Source organism: Sebastes umbrosus, chromosome 3 (assembly GCF_015220745.1).
Source record: "Sebastes umbrosus isolate fSebUmb1 chromosome 3, fSebUmb1.pri, whole genome shotgun sequence".
NCBI classification, from domain to species: domain Eukaryota; kingdom Metazoa; phylum Chordata; class Actinopteri; order Perciformes; family Sebastidae; genus Sebastes; species Sebastes umbrosus.
Window position 1 is genome coordinate 31,531,505 of NC_051271.1, and position 22,367 is coordinate 31,553,871.

At 40.8% G+C, this 22,367-nt stretch overlaps 1 protein-coding gene across 5 annotated transcripts in view; it reads left to right on the plus strand.

Annotated features, from left to right (window-relative positions):
• The window catches only part of rgs12b (regulator of G protein signaling 12b), a 61,926-nt gene that overhangs the window by 24,784 nt on the left and 14,775 nt on the right, over positions 1–22,367 (plus strand). For all 5 annotated transcript variants that reach the window (XM_037765597.1, XM_037765599.1, XM_037765600.1 and 2 more), the window contains exon 6: positions 17,190–17,211. In XM_037765597.1, the coding sequence (XP_037621525.1) occupies positions 17,190–17,211 (22 nt within the window). The remainder of the gene's footprint in view (positions 1–17,189; positions 17,212–22,367) is intronic.

Below are 22,367 nucleotides of genomic sequence, written 5' to 3' on the forward strand. Positions count from 1 at the left end.
TATTTCTACCCGACTGTTAGTCTCGCATAGCCAGACCTCCACAGACAAGCCAGCTGTTGGTTAAAGCTGTTGGTTAAGGAGAGCCACCTGTTGATTCCTCCTGCGTTTGCTGTACCTTGTCTCTCTCATATATACTGTATACATACCTCAAACTCTTAACTTATTTAAATCTTCCTCAATGCGATTAAGATTTGCAAAAGTTAAAAAGAAGTTCAAAATCCTGTCATATAATAAGGAGGACGGAACCTGCCAAAATAAAAAATAAATCAATAAATTACTCTGTAATTAAATAAATATGTCATTAAATGTAGCAAAAACAATATTAATAGATAAATGTAACCATTGATTAATTGATGAAATGTGACATAAATTAATATTTCTGTTTTAATTTGCTTCTTTATTTATTTATCTTTGTATTAATTCCCTTATTTACTTACTCTTCTTTTTAATTTTCTTTTTAATTTATTTATACATTTATTTTTGTTGATTTTAAATTTATACATTTTTGCTTTTATTCATTTATGCATTTAAAAAATATATATATTTTTAATGTATGTATTTATTTATGTTTTTATTTATTAGTCCATGCTGGGCAATGCTGCAAATCAGTGAGCAAGAGTACTTTCTGGCAATATTAGATTTACAGGATTTATATATCAATATAATGAAGCGCCTGCATTTGTCAGGTATTTCATGAACTGAATAAGCCAATAACAGTCCTGTTTGTTTCCTAACTCAATTTACAGAAAATGTAATACATAATCACAGTATAATATCGTAATGTTTGTTTAAAACTGCAAACTAACTACTTCTTTAGTATGTCAGCATGTTCCAAAGCAATCAAATAGCATCTACAAAAACAAAGAGCAGTCACAAGTTAGAAATAACCAACAGGGACATAAATAATGCTAACTGCAGTCTAATATGACCCACTTAAAGGAACAGTGTGTAACATTTCAGGGGATCTATTAGCAGAAATGGAATATAATGTTCATAGCTATGCCGTTATTAGGGTATAATCTCCTGACACAAAGAAGAGTTTTTTCGTTAGTTTAGAATGAGCCCTTCATATCTACATAGGGAGCGGGTCCTCTTCACGGAGTCCGCCACGTTGCTTTGCCGTGTTCCTACAGTAGCTCAGAACGGACAAACCAAACACTGGCTTTAGCGAGAGCCTTTCGTGTTTTTACGTTACCTGAAGGCCACCGTAGTTCTCCGACACGCTTGTGAAACTGCAACAACGTGAGCCGCAGAGTGCAAAACCGTGGCACCGCCAGCTGCCGTCTGACTTCCGTTGCTCCAAAAGTAGTGTTATTATGGTAAGGATGGCGAGCACAACGACGTTACAATGGTGTTGCACTCTGCGGCTCACGTTACCGCAGTCTTGGAACGGGGAAGAGTGAGAGGAGGGATACTTGGTTTGTTGCAATCTGAAACCACATCACTAGATGCCGCCACATCCTACACACTATACCTTTAAGCAAATAAACTATAATTCAAACGCATACTACTAGCTAACCATGCATATTTTAGCTTTGTAAATATATGTAGTTTGCTTTAAACTGTGTTACAGAAATGGATATGTACTCTAGAAGCACAAAATGTGCTCAGTATTAACTTTTAACACGTGTACTGCATGTGTGTAAGTACACACACAAGCGTGTGTCTGTTTCTGTGTGTAGCCCTGTTGTGTTACTGTCATCTGAGAATATTTCCCTTTTATGCTGAACTGCCTACACACACACACACATACACACACACACACACACACACACTCCCACACACACACAAAGGAAACAGAGCTGCTTGGCTAGACCACAGGAATTAGGCTAAAGAGAGAGAGAGATGTGACAAATCTCTCGTCCTCTCTTCTCTTTTCTTTTCTTTCCTTCTTCTCTCGTCTCTTCCTTTTCTCGTCAGGATGTGGATTTAGCTAACTTACACTTTGTCACATCCCTCTTATCCTGTGTGACGCCCGGCGCTTCTCTCTTCCCCTCCGCTGACAGAAATGTTTGGGACTGAACTGAACTTGAGCACAGGTTACTCATACACCACTCATAGTTCTTCCTGGCCTGTCAGAGATGTGTGAAACACCAGTGAGCTGTTCTAAAATTAAGCACCCAAGGTTTACTGGGTGTTGAGGTGTATTTTATAAGTAGCTGAACCGGGCAAACTAGCAGGTTTTAAAAAATTAGGGTCCACTGGGAGGCCTCTTTAGTCTTAGCTCTGGTAATTAGGGCTTTGGCAGCGCTTTCAATGTGTGTGTGTGTAGGGTGGTTGTGTGTGTGGGGGGGGGAGGCTTAGTGCTGGAGCCATCCCTGATGTTGCTATGATACGGGGATGTGTAAGGTTAACATTATCAACAATATGGGGCTGCGTTTTGTGCTCTATGGCCTCAAATGGTGCTTTTGGTGCTGAAAAAGTGGGCCATAAGGCACTTTTTCATTATAAATAATTGAGGACTGGAACTGTAGTGGACATAGCTCTTAAAGGATAACTTTGGCATTTTTCCACCTGCACCCTATTTTCCCATGTTTTTGTGTCTAAGTGACTAATAGGGACAACACATTTTGTATGTGACTTTGTGGATGTGATGTGACATTTCACAATGAGGCTTCTCCAAGCGAGACACATAATAACAAACAGATCGGATCAAGCGAAAGGTCAGAAAAAGGTTTAATTTCTCTGTAAGGTCCTTTCCATAAGGTTGTCAGACACTTATAATAACAATCTGAGTCTGTCAGTGGCAAAAACAAGCCCTTTTAGTGGACATAAACTGACGGTGCCAGGTTGCCCCAAATGATCACATTACAGCTGGATTAGCGGCTGTAGTGTTCTCCCTCAATACTGGACCAATTTCAAACAAGACTCTGTCAAAACCGAGTGTATGGCTGGACCGTGTGTGGTCAGTCTGTGAATTTGTGTCTACATATTTACACAAATAGTCAGTGGTCATGTCTATAATGTTAAATCCAGCGGTACATGTCCACCAGGTCCGGCGAAGACACTTGTGGATACGCTGCTCCACTCAACTGGCTGTTCAAGTGGTGACGTACCGTATTGTTGAATGCACCTGATTGGTCCCTGGTTTTCTGCTTGCCGTTTCAAACAGGAAACAATATGGTGGCCTGCTCGTAAACTTTCTGTTATTCTGTCTAAATAATCCACCAAAATCTACTTCTGAAAACATTTTAAGTGAGACATAGGGTATGCCACTGCTGAATCTCATTTCATTTTAGAACTAGATCGCCTAGTTTGACAGCTTGGTCCAAGTTTCTTGAGATGGACGCATCACGCTGAACGGGCTCATTTGCTGTCATAAAGGACTGTTCCCCGCCTTTTCATTTTTTTAAGAGCAACAGCCAATGAGGAAACTCCGACACTCGGCCGACTAATCGTGTAACTTCATCACTCAGTCAGTCACTCAGTGATAGACTTTTGCCTTTGTAGGGCTGGCCCTTTGCGGTCCAGCCAAAAATGTTGTCCCCATTAGTCACAAAAACATGGGAAAATAGAGTCCAGGTTGAAAAATACCAAAGTTATCCTTTAATGTTTACTGGATTTTAGAGGGTGCAGCTGAGCCCTTTTGATGTCTTGGATTCTTCTGGGTGGTGCCACGTCCTACGAGGCAAGACACCCTAAATAAACACAGACGAAGCGCTAAGATAAAAGACAGATTACCATAACGGGACTGTTTTATATGCATTTGAAAAACATTTAGATTCACTGCAGCTTTAGAACCTGGCAGTCACACAAGTCCCGTCCAGAGAGTGAAGAAACACAGTTCGCTGTGGTTTGTAAGGAAGAAAAACAGTGCTGTGAAAATGTTTCAGTTTATCTATGAAATAGAATAATCATAATGAGCACCCATAAACACATTAACACACACACACACACACACACACACACACACACACACATACACACTACTTACTACTTTCTGCTGGGCTCAAAACACTCAAAACTTTCCTCTCACTGTACAGTACACACCAGTGAGTCATCACAGATGGAGACAGTGGCATCATAAAGACACACTGTGGGGGTAAAAGAGAAGGTGTAACAGAAACTATTTCTCTTTTTTTGCCAAAACAGGAAATTAGGGGGAGCTAGGTGTAGGCTCGAGGCCATATTATGCACAAAATTCAATTGCAGCCTTTGTGTGTGTGTGTGTGTGTGTGTGTGTGTGTGTGTGTGTGTGTGCTGAAGTATGCTGCTCTCTCTGTCCTGTGAAGTGGCTTTGTTTGCTCCAGTTGACCTTTTAACAAACCTGCAGAAATTTCATCAATCTCTTTAAAGTGGATGCTAGAGACTAAACTCTTCACTCTTTTTGCCTCCTCTTCTCCTCTCTCTCTGCTTATAATACATTAAAGTAGATAATTAATTCCTTAAATCACTAGAAAACATCCAACACAGTTGAATTTAACCCAAACCTGCCAAACTGTGATCTGAACAGGGAGGAGTATGAGGAGGGTGGAGAGGCGAGGGCTGTGCTGCAGCGTGATTGGCAGGCCGACCTTTGTTCCCTCCCACTTCTCCGTGACTGCTACCCGATGGGGGCGTGTCACTATGGAAACTGAGCCGAGTATGCTGTGTGTGTGTGTCTGCGGATAGAATGGAACTTCCTAGTCAGTCTGTCAGCATAAGTGTGTGGAGGAGTGTGTGAGAAAGAGAGGGATATGAAGTAGTAAGAGGAAAAACAGCATGTTAACAGTGAGATACAGTACTTCATGCAACTTTAGCAGGTAGTTCATTCTTAGGTGTGAGTGTGTGACAGAGGTGCTGAGGCATGGCTCCATCCGAGTCAGCTGTCTGCATGAATTTCCTGCCCTAGATAGCTCCCGAAGAAGCTCTGTCGGCGTCAGCGCACGTGTGTATGTGTGCGAGTGTGACTGTTTGCATGTGTGTTTGTGTGCGTCAGATATGTAGATTGAGCAGTCAGTGGGTTTCCTCCTGTGTGAGAGGAGAGCAGGATGAGCCTGAGGAAGAGGCTCTCCTTCAAGCGAGTCTGGAACTTCAATACAGTGAGTAGCACACACGCACACTTACTGTACGATGCTGTACAAGCCGTCTGTGTATGGAGAGAGTGCACAACTTTGCCGGAAGTCAACGGAAGGAGAGACTCACTTACTCATTGATTTATATCCATAGAAGCGAACATGACTAATGCTGGAGTCAGAAATATTCAAACATTCTCCGATTTGTAAGCCAAAGTCTGGCTGTAATGCTGCCAAAGTGCCACGAGTGGGAAAACATTCAGCAGCACTTTTCCCAACTTGACACCCCGGCTTTGGTTTATCCTTCTGCACAGTTGATGAGAAGAATCAGAGAAGGATGGAACGGGGAAGAGAAAGAGAAAAGGGAAGAGAGAATATCATTCAGTGCAACCCACTGAGATGTCTTTTCAATATTGCCTCTATGCTTTAGCTCTGATATAGACCACAGGATTTATTGGCTACATGTAGCCCGGTCTTAGGGCTGTCAGTCGGTTTCAATACTTAATCGCGATTAATCGCAAATTAATCATACATTTTTTATCTGTTCAAAATGTACCTTAAAGAGGGATTTGTGAAGTATTTAATACTCTTATCAACATGGGAGTGGGCAAATATGCTTTCCTTAAGCAAGTTTATGTATGTATTTATTATTGGAAATCAGTCAACAACACAAAACAATGACAAATATTGTTCAGAAACCCTCACAGGTACTGCATTTAGCATAAAAAATATGCTCAAATAAATATTCTCAAATCACAACATGGCAAACTCAAGCCCAGCTGGCAACAACAGCAACATCTGTAAAGGGGAGACTCGTGGGTACCCATAGAACCCATTTACATTCACATATCTTGAGGTCAGAGGTCAATGGACCCCTTTGAAAATGGCTATGCCAGTTTTTCCTCGCCAAAATTTAGCGTACGTTTGGAGCGTTATTTAGAATCCTTCTCGACACGCTAGAACGACATGGTTGGTACCAATGGATTCATTAGGTAGTTTCATATGATGCCAGTATCTTCACTCTAGCTTTAAAGCTTACAACCTAAAAATAACAAGTTGTGCTTTGCGATAAAGACATTAGTGGCATTAAAACAAATTAGCGTTAACGTGTTATCGCATTAACTTTGACAGCCCTAATGATAACCTGTAAATATTTAACATAAGCACGGCACACCCCAGCGTCTACAGTACAACTGTTCATTTTTCTGTCACATACAGATTCACAGATTGAAACAAGACTAGACTACTAAACTTTCATTTTTCCACCTTGAATAACCTTAATCTAAACTAAATGTCCACAGACAAATAGACATATAACACACATTTATTGAATGTATTTTCAAAATCCAATTTCTGTGCGGTAGGAAGTGACAGATCATACCAGTGTTGTCATGTTAGAAACACAGGGACAGATGGAGGGAAGTAGGGACTATTACCTACAGCCAAGCACACTGGGCGAACAAGGAATCCATTACCTTCAGACCATAGGAGAGAGAAACACTGGGACAATGCAATAGTTCAAATGAACAAGTCGCTCTGTCTGGTGTTTTAAGAAAGAGAAAGACGGGGCGCTGTGGCGGTGGCTGGCTGGGAAAATGTGTTTAAAGGTAAAATGAGACAGAAAGACTAACAAGAGACGGCTCTAGGCTGTTTCCCTTCCTCTCAAAGCCAGATGTGTTTCGGGGAGATAGAGAGGAAGAGAAACGGAGGTAGAGACGGGGCCAGGCATTCAGACAAATGGAGGCAAAAACAGAAAGAGCTTCTTTTGTCTGGCTTCTGTGAGTCATTATGGTTCGTACATTTCACCTCGAAGGCTTGTCTTGTGTCTGTGTGTGAAAGAAAGTGAGAAAAACCCATCAGCTGTAAGACAATAGAAAGGTGAGCTGATAGTATAAGCTGACTAATTTCTAGTGAATTTCACTGAATATAGCTTGTGGTCTGGCAGCTGTGAGTGTAGTCAGACAGGGCTATTTGATCAGATTGTATTGCGTTAACGTCTTGCAAAAAGGCAACGAGCCAAGTAAAACAAACGTTTATCACCCGGCTCAGCCTCTGAGTCACATCTCCTGTGTGGCTCTATTGTAGGAAAACAAACATTATCCGCATTCCTTCCTTTCATAGAGAGTGGATATTGATTCCTGAATACATCGCAGGGATTTCGGGGCTTCATCCCAGAATTCCAGAGGCGGTCACAGAGGATTTCACTTTGGAATGAAAGTTGTGAAATGTTTGCGGGGACGTTGACATGGTGAACACATAGGTCCCATTGAGGAAGAGTTTGCTGATTGTTTATTCGTTGATTTTAATCAGTTGTGTTTATGAAAATCTGCCTGAAATTTTTCAGGAAGCGATTAGATTCGTGCAAATCTGTCTTCCTCATGTCAGTGTTGCATGGTAAGCATCATCTTTAGGGCTGTCATAGTTAACATGATAACGCGTCAACGCAAATTTGTTTTAAACGCCACTGATTTCTTTATCAAATTAACACAACTTGCAGTTTTTAGGTTGTAGCAGGCTCGGTTTTAAAGCTAAAGTGAAGATACTGGCGTCATTTGAAACTTGAAAAATGAATGAATCCATTGTTACCAACCATGTCATACTAGCTTGTCACGACGGAGGCTAAATAACACTCCAAATGTTTGCTACATTTGGGCGAGGAAAAACTGGCATGGCCATTTTCAAAGGGGTCCCTTGACCTCTGACCTCAAGATATGTGAATAAAAATGGGTTCTCTAGGTACCCATGAGTCTCCCCTTTACAGACATGCCCACTTTATGATAATCACATGCTGTTTGGGGCAAGTCATAGTCAAGTCAGCACACTGACACACTGACAGCTGTTGTTGCCTGTTGGCCTTGAATTCACCATGTTATGATTTGAACATAATTTTTTATGCTAAATGCAGTACCTGTGAGGGTTTCTGGACAATATTTGTCATTGTTTTGTGTTGTTAATTGATTTCCAATAATAAATATATGCATACATTTGCACAAAGTAAGCATATTTGCCCACTCCCATGTTGATAAGAGTATTAAATACTTGACAAATCTCTCTTTAAGGTACGTTTTGAACAGATAAAAAAATGTGTGATTAATTTGCAATTTATCGTGATTAACTACGGACAATAATGCGATTAATCACGATTAAATATTTTACTCGATTGACAGTCCTAATCATCACCCATGCTCACACGGAGCCTCATTTGACTTTTGGATAATTAATCTAATACGCTTGTTCGCCTCTCCTCGTCCTCTCTGAGTTAAACTACAGTAAAGTTAAGCGGTTTCATTGCTGCCAGTCCTGGCAGGCGACTCCGGTCTTCTCAATAGCAGCCACTATTCACCTCATATTCAAAAGTAAACACACCGGCACGCACACATTGAGACCGCTGGCGCAACAGCTTCCTCCTCAGCTGGGAGTGCGTGTGTGTGTTTGCGTGCATGCAGTCGGAGTAAATCCTGTGTTGCGGAGTCAGAGGACAGCATGTGTGTGTCAGTTGTTCGGTTATAGGTGTGGTTTCCTGTAGTAACGCCAGCGTTTACAGGTACATGAGCAGACAGAAGATTATGTTCAGTGTCCATATTTCAGTCTCTTCAGTGGTCTCATTCCTTACCAAAGGTGGCAGTTGCAGCTCCAGTGTTGGAGCCAGGAGTAGGTTCCTGTGGTACAAACAGTGTTGTCTTTGTGTGTGTGTGAGTGCATATGTTATGTCCCTGTCAGGTTCTCCCACCGATGGACAGTTTTTTTATACACCCTGTTAAGTGTTACTGGCTGCTCTGTGTCTCATCCTATAAAACAGAGCGTCTTTTTCCAGGAATCATCGTCCACCTTGACGCACGCACACAGACGGGGGACATTTTCGGAGACATGAGATTGTTTAAGGAGACTTTTAAAGCATTAATATTATGATAACAGTGAGAGTGAACGGCTGTAAATTGTACACGGTGTTTTGCCATAGTTTGAACCCGGCATCCAGGCTTCATAACAGATGATGTAAGCCACCCCTCTCCCACTAGTCACAGCTAATAAAGCACTTGGGACCTGTACACACAGTGACCAACCACTCCCCACACACACCCACACACACACACACACACACATAAACACAACATGAACAAGCCAGGCATGTGGCTACAGGGTGGCATTCTATGTTCAGGGAGGTGGAAGCAGGAGGATGTTGGTGTACAAACATGTTGTGACCTGTGGACAAAATAATTATGTCTTTAAACTTCACACAATCCAACGGGTCATTCTAACGCTACTGAACAACAAAGTCATAATTAGGGATGCACCGATCCGACTTTTTCAGTTCCGATACCAATAACAATACCTGGGATTTGGGTACCGATCCGATACCAGAGTTTAATTAATAAGCTGTACGCCTCACTGTGTGGAAGTGGGATCATTCTTTTATGTGTAAGGCAACATCAGGCTTGACTTAAACTTTGCGTTCCTAACTTTGTAAAACAAAATGTAACAAATAAATACATAGATAAATCTATTTAATTGTTCTTTATTATTGAAATAATAAATCGTTCACTAGCAACGTGGTAAACAATCTTACAATTCATGTGTAAACCTTTTTAATGCAGCAACAAATTGGTCAAAACTTTAACAGGAATTAAAATTCCAGTATATAATGCATATAGTCTATAAACGACCCCATTGTCACCGATATCCGATCCAGCTATATGAGTCAGTATCGGCCCGATACCCGATGCAGTATCGGTATCGGTGCATCCCTAGTCAAAATGCAATACGACACTACAAATCCCACTGGCACCAGTGCTCAGAGTGGGCCGGTACTCACCGGTATGCAGTACCGACACTTCTTCATTTTTCTCCTTGGCGTGCAGTGACTTTTTCTTGTGCAACGGCGCTTCTCACTAGCTGCCAGTACTCTTTTCTACCCTTTCCATATCAGGTTCTCTGGGAGATTCACAAACGGTGCAGCACCAGCGTTTTTGCACCGCGCCTCATAAGCCGTATGACCATAGAAACTATGTGGGGAGCATCTGGTCGAGCCGACGCACGACACGGGGGAGAGGGGGTGAGAACGAGGGGGCTGTAATTTATCAATACAATGTTCACGTCCTTTTGGTAAAATAATTAGTGAACTGTTCGTCATTTATTTGTGAACAAACATAATTAATGAAACGTTATTTAAAGGTTTTCTGAATCTGCTCTTTTAGGGCAAACATTTCCAGAAGAATTTAAATGTTCAGACGAAGGCTGTGATATGTGTAAATAATAAAATAATCATTTAACTAGAAATAATAATGGTCCAAAATGATGTCAAATTGCATAGTTTTAACTCAAAAACCTTCAGATTTTCTTGGGGGAGGACCCCCAAACACAATATCTCCTGGTATCTTTTATTCACAGTAGAAATTCAGAATGTGTCTCTTTATCCTGATATATACAGTAATCTCTAGGAGCATCCTGACTGGGACACTGCTCCTAAAACCTGAATGATACCCGACTATAGGCTACAGATAACAGAGGAAAGCACTTTAACTATCAACACTAAACACACCACCTTAACCCTTTAATGTTCCAGTGTGAATCTTATAGGAGTATTATAGGTCTACTATAGAAGATGCATCGCCCACGTATAATAATAACAATAAAACCACAGCTGATTATGACTGACACAGTATAACATGCTTAAAGAAATATTTGAATAAACAGGAATAAGTCGCAACAGATTGCTGATACCGACCGATGTACACGCCAACATGTGAATAAGAGAGTATTGGCACTTATTTTTTTCCACTTCAAGCACTGACTGGCGCTCCCACTGTATCAGTAACAGGAAGGAAAAATAGACCCGGACGTTTGATTCCGACCAGTGTGTGTTGTGAAGACATGTGATTCAGCCGTCTTATCTTTCGTTGAAGTGGGTGTTAGAGTGTTCTCATTGGATAACTGTCCACGACACTTCCACTGTATCGCTGTTTCTCAGAACACCAGAATATTCTTCGGAAGTTCCTCACAGCCAATTATTCATTTTATTTTTGTGAAATCCAAGATTGGAAGATAATTCAAGGAGGGCCAGCATCCAGCAGACTGACTGAAGTTCAAAAATAAGGCTACTTGACTTGTTACAGAAAGGGCATCAGATAAGATTTGACATTATTAAATATCTACCAACACATACTGAAATGATTGGTCTATTGATGTAATGTTAAGAATTCATGATCAGATGTTTAAGGCATTTATCAAGAACAAATCTTCTTGAATCTGAGGATGAAGGTGTCATCTTGGGCTTCAGGAAATTACAGTGGGAATTTTCATTTCATTCACTATTTTATAGACTAAACTATTTATTGATGAATAGAAAATAATCAACAGATTCATTGATACATAACGATAATTTTTACTTGCAGTCATATTTCCAATGTCATTTGTTTTTTGGCATTGATAGTAATTCATCTTTATTCTACAATCTATTTAGAGTTGGATAGATAAATTAGGCGAGCTGGTATAGTTCGTCCACCAGAGAACACAGACAAGTTGATTTTTATGTCTCTGCACCGGCGACAGACGTGGACGGAGGCTTTATGTTTTTTGGGTACGGACGTACGGACGAACGTACATTCCATTCTCTTGAACGCGTTATCCTAGGAACGCATCGAGGTAGTTTCTACAAATTTGGCACAAACTTCCACTTTGACACAAGTATTAACTGATTGGATTTTGGTGGTCAAAGGTCAAGGTCAAGGTGACCTCACTTTCGTCCCAGACTCGTAAACGGGATATCTCAGGAACACCTGTAGGGAGTTTCATTATATGTGGCACAAACATCCACTCGGACTCAAGAATGAACTGATTAAAATGTTGTGGTCAAAGGTCACTGTGACCTCGAAAGAAACGTTTTTGGCCATAACTCAAGAATTCATGTGCTAATTATGACAATTTCACACAAATGTCTAACAGGATAAAATGATGAAGTATTGACATTTTGGACAAACATGTATGTAAATATGCAACTTGACTGGTTGGCGGAGGCATACAACTGCCAGGCGGTAATTCTAGTTCTATTGTTAATTGTCCCGCTTGGTACTTGTCATGGTCGCAAAAATGTTTGTGTCTTTTATGTGATTATTCAAAGAAAATAGACATATTACAAAGCTGTGTTTGAATACCTAAACCAGAAAAAACATCCCAGTCGGGGTTTTTGATGCACATGTTTTTTTGTTGTTTGTTTTTTAGTCACGAGATGAATTTACAAATAATAAGGCAGTCATTACAATTACAAAGTTATCATCCTCAAAACTAAGCAGATATCACATTAGACCTAAAACATTTACACAGACAATAAGTAAATAAATAAAAAGTAAGCAGAATAAATCATTAAGTTATTAAAAAATAAAAATAAATAAAAAAAGACATATTTGGCATATTTGGATTTCATTAATTTCAGGGACTTTTGATGCACATGTCAGTGCAATAGAAAGTCAAGTATCTGACTGAAGTTAACATGCTAGTGAGGTAGCACGCCACACATCATTACATCTTTGCAGTTGTTACTTATTGTATGACCAAACTGTTACTCTACTTCATTACTGAAAAGATTATATTTTGAAAGTGCAGGATTTTCTGTCTCTAAGGTGTCTTTTGTTTTGAGTCTGCTCTGAAAAGTCAACACCAATTCGGTAAGCCCCTACGCTGAAATGTAATAAAAACATATTCCTGGCAATGGCTGTCATGCAACTCTATCAACAAACCATTGATAAGAAGAGACCATTCGCTACAGCTCTGTTTGACTTCATAACAGTCATGACTACACCGCACATTCTGAGGTTTTGCTTGGAACCGAGTCCTCCACATCTGTGGAAACTGTAATCATTACCATCAGTCATGTGCTGCTGTGTCATATTTTTTTCTCTGCTGATCTTATCGGTGCATTTATATGGGACATAAAAGCCACATTAATATCTGTGAACAATCAGCATCAGCAGAAAACAACCGGAGACAATACTGGGGCTATGACATAGCGGTAAATCCCTACTGCCAGTAATACTGAGGTAATGTAGAGTTTGAAAGCAGTGCAGGCTAAAAGTGGAACGATGCTGTGGGGGATATTTTTGATATTATGAATCACTTTTATCAAGACATTTTTCCAGCTGCATTGGGAGAGAAGCTTGAGGAAGGGAAAGTCTGGAAAACCCCAGTCATTCCCTGTGGGTTGTCAGGAATGACCAGGATCTGCCAGGAGAGGAGGGGGAACACCACTGGAATGACTGAGGAAGGGTTGAAGGAAGGAGGGAGTGAGTGACTTGAGGGAAGAGTGAAAGGAGAGAGGGGGTGATGGCGGACAAAGGAAGAAAGAGTGGGATGACTGGATGGGAGGAGAAGAACAAAAGTAGGGAGTTTGAAATGGGTTAGGGGTGCAGGGAGGGAAAGAGAGGAGAGGGGTCTTGGGGCCTTGACTGGGGGCCAAACCACAGAGTATGTCTGGAAGTGATCACACTGGAGCTGAATGGGGATGGGGGGTGAACACACACACACATGCACCAATGCGAAAGAATGTACATACGAAAGACATCTCTAACAGATGTCGACCACATGCATACACGGCCTGCACCCATATAGAATACACAGCATGTCTTAACACACATGAAACACACACTTACATCAGATACTGAATAAACGCTGGTGAAATGTACGAGACGTGAAATGTGTGGGAGTCTAATCAGCGCGTGGATCGGGTAACCGGTTTCCACTGGTGAGCTTACTGCCTCTGCGCGATGGTTCGACCACAATCAACTGCTATAAAGTCACATCAAATCTCTTCTGACACGCCGGTGCCAACCTCCGCTCTTCCAAGGACAGTCTGAAATAGCTAATCCCAGTGATTACGCTGGCTGTGCCATCTGGCTAGGACAGCTTGGCCCAAGTGAGGAAAGATGCACATGAATCAAACCAGCACATATGCTGCACCAGAGAGGTCAGCTCAATTAGATTTGATTAATTTAAAAGTGTACATTGAATCTTAGTCAGGATATTGCTGGATTTGTGCATGCAGCAATTTTATTGTGGATCATATTTTTTGAGAGTTAACAGACTGGAGTGAGACTTTGTTTACATGCACTGAAAAAACAAGTTGCTGGAAGAAATCAGGTTACAGTGGGGGAATCTGAGAGTGCATGTACATGCACTGTGGTAACCTGGTTACTGCAAAATCTGCATATTTATGAACCAAGGTTGGATCATTCGTGGTGTGTTAGTGCTATAAGATTCTGCTTTCAGACCAAAGTGTACAGTTTTCCTTTCAGTGTGAATGTGTCTGGATTTTATTCAGCTGTGGAAACTGACTTATTTAGACTACTACAAGCTTCTATTTTTATTTTAGTGTCAGTTTCAGTTTTAGTCATTTCACTGTTTTGGAAACAAAGATGAACTACTACAAGTAATGACCTTTTTTTTGTATTACTCTCCCTGTCTCTTCATGCATGTGTTCTTGGGGTAACTGCGTTAGAAATGCATTTAAAGCAGCAGTGGGTAGAATTGTAGCAAATATGATTAAAAAAAGTTATTTTTATAAAACGGTCACTATATCCTGGCAGTAGTGCATGAGACAGATAATCTGAAAAACATCATGTTCCTCTGTGTTCTCCGGTGCTCCTCATGATATCTTCAAGATTTCACAGACCGGAGGAAAACAACCAATCAGAGCCGAGCTCGAGCCTGCCGTCTCTGAGCGGCTGTCAATCACTCACGAACTCTGATCAAACGGTCAAACTAGGCAGTGCTGATCAAATATGAATCAGTATTCTGTTACTGTAATGACTGTTTCTCACGTTGGTGGGCTGTTTAGCTGTAAAATGAGAAAGTTTGTGACCGTTGTGAAATTCTGCCCACCCCCACTTTAAGTACAGTACAGTATGAGTATACAGTATACTAGGGCTGTTAATCGATTAAAATATTTAATCGCGAAAAATCGCAAATTAATCGCACATTCTTTATCTGTTCAAAATGTACCTTAAAGGGAGATTTGTCAAGTATTTAATACTCTTATCAACATGGGAGTGGATACAAATAATTGTTTTATGCAAATATACGTATATATTTATTATTGGAAATCAATTAACAACACAAAACAATGACAAATATTGTCCAGAAACCCTCACAGGTACTGCATTTAACATAAAAAAATATGCTCAAATCATAACATGGCAAACTGCAGCCCAACAGACAACAACAGCTGTCAGTGTGTCAGTGTGCTGACTTGACTATGACTTGCCCAAAACTGCATGTGATTATTGAGCCAGCTACAACCTAAAAATCGCATGTTGCGTTAATGCGATTACTCAGGGTACTGTGATCCTCCTGTATTAGTCTACTTTCACTCTGTGGGTAAAGGCAGGGTGTGGACGCAATATTATGAACACCTGTGCGAATGCTGCGCAGTGTTTAATTTAAATATAATAACATACATTGTAACAACAAAGTGTTCCAAATGTACTAAAACCCTTATGCTAAAATGGCTGGTTGGGGTCTTCATCACTGCAGCTGCCATTGACATTCATGATTGAAGGATAACCTACTTGATTTCTCAGATATGAAGTTGAAACATTTCTAACTGATGACCATAACCCCATGATGACCATGAAAAGTGAAGCCAATGAGGAAGTGCCTTAAATAGCCAGCAGGGGGTGACTCCTCTGGTTGCAAAAAGAAGTCTGGTTGTATAGAAGTCTATGAGGAAATGAGCCTACTTCTCACTTGATTTATGACCTCAGTAAACATTGTAAACATGAGTTTATGGTCTCAATCGCTAGTTTCAAGTCTTCTTCAATACAGCATGATGTTCATTTAGTAAATGATGGTCCCATTTAGAGTCAAATAGACCATAAAGCAGGGGATGCTTTAGGGCGTGGCTACCTTGTGATTGACAGGTGGCCACCACAGCGTTGTCCGGTCTGGGAGTTTTCCGTGTTTTCGTCTCAGAATGTTAACCCTTTTGTGTTATCAGTTCATGAAAGTTGTTTGTAACATTTTGTTCACCTAAAAATGTCTTATTCAGAGTTCAGCTGTACTTAGCTCCACCCTCTCGTACCATTTCTTGTTGCAAATAACTAAGATGACGACGGCTTAAAACCAAGATGGCGACGGCCAAAATACCAAATTCGAGGCTTCAAAACGGCGGTAAACAAACCAATGGGTGACGTCACGGTGACTACGTCCACTTCTTATATACAGTTTGTGGTTTATGCTGAGTAATGATGAGATCATTAAAATTTCCAAATGCAAATGTACATCGCAAATACCTTCAGAACCAGCAGTATGCCCTCGTAGCTACTCAACAGCCTGCCTTCCATCATATGTGCACGCATAAAGCCAGTCATTAGCGCGATTAGTGGACAGATTAACAGCATCAAAAGCTTCCGGCAGATTAACAGTGTGGCTGGATTATTTATCCAGAGCGCTGATCTGAGCTCGCTACTCTGTCTTTGCTGCTCACCCTTCCCTTCTTTCTCTCTTTTGTCTGCTCCTCTCCTTTTGCTCTTTCTGAGTCACAGAGCGTTTCAACTGTGTTCAGAGTTAGCTACATTACTGATGTCTGTGTCGAATGATCTCATCCCAGCTCAGCATGTCTGGGATAAAAATCACGGCATTGTATGCTGTGTGTGTGTGTGTGTGTGTGTGTGTGTGTGTGTGTGTGCGCTGTTTTGTGTCTACGTTAGGGAAATAGGATATGATTCTAAAGTCAGTTTGGCTTGAATATGTGTCTGTGTAGACGTCTGTGTAGACATCTGTGTCTGTGGCTGCAAATGTGATTAGATATGCAAGCAAACATCACACTTCACTGTGAAATCGGGGGCAGGTTGTCCTGAAAGTTTCCCCTCTTCATACATCCACACAGTAAGCCACACCCCTCTGAGGAGGCTTTCTTGCAGAGCGAGCACAGCCAGTTCACAGATGATTCCACCCACGCACAAGACAATTGGGAGTGTGGGCGCTAACCTGACTGTGTCATGATGTGAAAGTGTGTGTGTGTGTGTGTGTGTGATAATGAGCCAGTTCCTTGTGAGAAACACAGTCTGTGTTTGTGTTTGCATGTGACAGAAAGTGCATGCCCGGGCAGCTGCCTCTTAGCGCTCATGTACTGTGTGAGCTTGTATGAATATGTGTCATCTGTGTGATGAGGGGATCTCCTAATCCATGTCTTTCTGTATTTCTTTACAGTCCACTGCAGTCTCCGATGGAGGTGAGTACATACGTCTTTACAACACTCTCAATACCTGTTTAAATCATCTATGACTTTTCTCATCATCATCTAATCCAGTGGTTCCCAACGTGGGGTCCGGACCCCCCTTAGGGGGCAGGCAAAGATGACACGGGGTGCGCCAGGATTTGTCTGCCCTGAGGTTGTCAAAATTAGATTTGAACATGTATAACTAAAATCATAATAACATACTTACTGGATAATTTATACAAAAGTCTGTATATAAAACTATTTAAAAATATATATTCTTTTACTGCTAGCAAAATCTAATGAAATATTCTGCTTCAATCCGTATTTGTTGGCGTTTAGCCTTTCAAAATCAACATTTTCACTTTTGCTCTCATGGTCGACGCACACAAAGGGAGGAACGCACCTGTATTAACGAGGTGGTTTAACAGCAATCTAACAACACCATAAATTACATTTATTTAGCTGTTCTTAGATACAAGAAGGGGGGCTTCAAGGAAAATAGTTTGGGAACCACTGATCTAATCGGCTTCCCTCCTCCTTCAGTTGTTGTGACTTTAAGTAGTATTTCATGGGATGAAATAAATGGCTTATTGTGTTGGGCCAGTTGTCCTGTTCTAGTGGGGTCACGGTCACGTTCATTGTGGACACCTCATTAACGTATGGCTGCTTCCACTAAATCCACAGAAACAACAGACAGTCTGGTTGGACCTGCTTAACGTCTGCCCCACCTCTGCCTGCTCGGCTGATGTTGGCAGGCTGTAGCCTGAAGATAATCCCACATTTGTAAACATTAGCTGCAACTTTGTTGCAATTCATGAATAGGAAATGAGACTGGCGAAATGAGTTGTTGGGCCGTGGGATTTTTAAGAGGTTAATTAAAAATCGATAGTGTTTTGGAGAATCGATACAGTATCACACAGCATAGTATCGCAATACTCATGTGTATCGATATTTTCTTACACTCCTAGTGTGTAGTTGTAATTAGCACGTCAAACCTTTCAGGCATTGTTTTGTATTCTGTGTTTCCTGGTCGTGTTGTCTGACCTAATTTGAGGTAAACTGTTGGTGTCATGTGTGTAATTAGCATGTGCCAACAATAACGAAAGGCCTCTGATTTAGGAGGCTTCTAATGGAGCTTTAACACCTCACATGTGCACATGAAAGACACAATTTATGGCAGATGGGAGATAAAAGGAGGAAGAGGAGGTGAGAAACAAGACAAAAGGGGGTGTAGGATGCATGGCAGACCTGCTCGCAGTCAGCTCCAATATAGAAATGTTTATGGCCACTTGTTCACACCACGTGTCTGTGGAAGAGAGGATGTGTTGTTTGGGAGCGAAGTGGAAAGCTTGCTCTCTTTGCACGTTTATGTGCATGTGATGCAGGGAGCATGATGGTATAGGGACTGGTGAACATGCTTAATGGTTCCTCTCAGTTGTTCAAACTAGTAGTAGGAGTATAGATCACTATCACCAGGGTATTGTAAGTTAAGTACACACTGCAAGCTACTTGCTTCATGTGTCAGTCTGTCAGTCAGACTGATGGTCTATACATTAGTCGTCTTTTGGGACAAAAAGCTGTTTTTGCTGCTTTGTTATTGCCTCTCTTATTGTTACATCATTCTGAGATAACATAACAAGTAAACACTATGAGGAAGGATGGCAGTTTGACAGTTTAATTCCGCATGAGTCGAGAAACTCATTAACCCATTGAAGGTTAAATGATGTTATCTTTCTTAGTAGGTAAAGGAATCCTGCACAACCAACCACACAGTTCAGTGGGAAAGTTGCTACAGTATATTATACGCTCTATAGTGACACAATATGATGAGAGATGTTCCCGGTTTTAGCTCTAATAATCAATAAGATGAAAAGATCAACACATGAGAGGGGAAGTTGTGATTCTTACAAGAAGTTACCTGGCAGTGCCTGTTGTCACTGTAAATTTCTCTTTAACAGCTGCAATTAGAGCTGCTTACACATTAAAGGGGAACTACGCTCAGTTTCAAAACTCATACGTATACTCATTTTTACATACAACAACAATGCACCGAATTCAGATGAAGAAGAACTTTATTTTGAGTCTTATTTTCATGCAAAGATTTGTACGTTAGCAGGTTTGTAGCACAACATGGAAGTGAAAGCAATGCTCTGTTGATTGAAATCAAGTGAACGTAAAATATAAAAATATTTTGTCCCTAAAAATCTATGAATAATTGTGATAAATAGCCGTGATCTCAATATTAATCAAAATAATCGTGATTATCATTTTAGCCATAATCGTGCAGCCCTTAATGCAATTTATATTATTCTGGAGTGGGACATTCTGCATAATGTGTACTTTGGTACTTTAAGTATATTGTGAAACTAATACTTATGCACTTTTACTTAAGTAAGATATCGCGCCAAAATTTAGCCTAACTTTGGAGCTTTATTTAGCATTCTTCCTAACAAGCTAACATGACACAGTTGGTGCCCGCTACAACCTCTTAAAAACAGAATAGCAGCTGGAGATCAATAGTTGACGTCTCTGTATCTATACAATATTGACACGCAAATTATCGCGATACTAAGCTGTATCAATTTTTCCCCTACCGCTAGCATCAGATCGGTACTCGGTATCAGCTGATACCCAAAGCCTAGGCATCGGTATCGGGACGGAAAAGGAACTTGTTCCGTTTAACTTGTTTCGTATACGTTTTCATACACTTCTGAAACTAATGAAATCAGTCATTGAGTTTTACATGATACTGTATCCATAGTTCAGTGTAGAAACCACCTGTCAATGTTATTGTGACATCAGGAAACTGCTCACAATAACGTACCCTTTAGTAAAGAGTGTATTTTCAGAGCAAAAAAAATAAAACAAAACACACCAAACAATTTGTTTTAAGAATAAATACAGGTGAACGATTTGTGAGAATAACTTAAAAATGCATTTTAAGCCTTATTTTGAATTTGAATGTACATCTTCTGAACTTCCTCTCCAATATTCTAGGTCAGATGTTCTTTTGGGGCCAGGGAACCCCACAGGGTAGGAAATCTTTCCAAGGACCCCCTCATAATCATAACAATTAATCGTAATCGATAATCCTAATTAAGCATATGCTTACTACCATTTGTACTCTTAGCCATTGGAACTATTTCTATTGTAAAACCTTTTAACAATAATACTTCAGACCTGTTTCATAGGGATAAACAGTTTGAATCCTGTTAATACCACTGTCCTAATGAATCCAGACATTTAAAATGAGCAGTTTAATGCTGACGTTCAGTAATGGCTTCAACTTTAAAACAATGAACGTATTGCTCCTTGTTCAAATCATTGGCAGAAAGCTCTGAACAAATCATAACAGGAGCTATCATAGTGTTGCAAAACACATCATAATAATTAAGCATATTGCTTCAGAAAATTCCGATTGGAATATTTGCATTAGAGTGAATGCAGTGAGTGATTCATGACAGATTGACGTGATGTGTCACAATCCTATCAGAGTTTCTGTTGGCCCAAAGCAAACATGGGTGGGAGAAATGGACACAATGTGCTTGTTTTATTGATGCAAATGGTCCCCACCTGTAGATATGCAATGTTTAATGATACAGCACAATTTTATAATTTGAGAATAACTGTTCTAGGTATTATAGCAAGAATTTAGGCCATTTTTTGACCTTATGCTGTTTGACTACAGCAATGTTGCTGTTGAATACAGCAATTAGACTGTACTTGCAGAGTCATTTTAAGGCCTATAGCAGTATAATATTACATTCTGCATTGTGCCTTATTGCAAACCGATGTCAGACATTTTGATTCATTTTGATCTGTCAGAAAAGTCAAGACAGGAATACAATAGGTTGACAGCTATTCTTCCTTGTTCTTTGAATCTGTCAGTTTGTGTGAGTGTGTGTAGCTGCATGGAGACTGCAGGCCTCATTAGTCTCAGTAGTGGCCTTCCTTTAACAAGCTCCTCATCAATACTGCAGTTTTTCTCTCTCTCTGTGTGTGTGTGTGTGTGTGTGTGTGCGTGTGTGCGTGTGTGCGTGTGTGTGTGTGTGTGTGTGTGTGTGTGTGTGTGTGTGTGTGTGTGTGTGTGTGCGCGCGCATATATATACGTTTCTGCTCCGGCGTTTTTAGTTCTGTCCTCCTTCGGCTCTGAATTATTCATCATCTCAAGGCCTGTGTGCTTGTATCACTTACCTACAGTACCTGGAAGCTCACAGGTGTGTGTGTGTGTGTTGTGACCTGACTCTCTCTGTGGTCTCTCAGGTAGTCAGCCAGGTTGCTCACCACCACCAATAGCCTCTCTCTCTCTCTCTCTCTCTCTCTCTCTCCTTCTCTCCCTGTTTCTCTCTCTCTCTCTCTCTCTCTCTCTTTCTTGCACTTCCTTCCTGGGTTTGCTGTCATCCGTGCGTGTGTGTGTGTGTGTGTGTGTGTGACCCGTCTTGGACTGTGTGTTCCACCTGGTGTGTTGAGTTTGCGAGGGGCCCTCTGGTAGGGTGAGTATGGATGGAGGAGCTTGGTTACCCCTCAGGATTCGCTACATGCCCCGCTGGCACCACACAGGCTCCTACCAGCTCTACCCAGGTGAGGATACAGCTGGTGCTTCTTCTTCAACTCAAGAGAATGTAGATTTTAAGAGTGTTAAATCAAACGTATTAACAGCAGAGGTTTTGATGTCGAGTATCAGTTTAGCTTCAGTTTGTAATTCTCTGAAAAAGGAGTCCCCGCGATCACAACATGCAGATGGTTTGTGAAATAAATGGTTTTATTTATATAACTACCAGCTGCATGGTTCACCTGTCTGTGTGAATGTGTTAGGGCAGCTGTTGTGTTCAAAAATGTTGTTGCTAGTCTGAATGGTGTCAAGTGTGCTCTGCTGTTTCTTTTTCTCCATCTTCATTACAAGATAAAAGTGACTGGAGTGAGGCAGTGATGCTCTCTGTGGACCCAACAGGTTCACTCTTGTCACTGAGCAGTTTAGGAAACGATCGACTTGGTTAGGCTTAGGCAACAAAAGTACGTAGTTAGGTTTAGCAAAATATCGCGGTTTGGGTTAAAATAACACTAAAAGTGGCATAATTTAAAGCAGCAGTAGGCAGTATATTTTTGGCGTAATTGGGCAAAAATTCCATAATAACCTTTCAGCATTTTGTAATTCAAGTGTTCTGAAA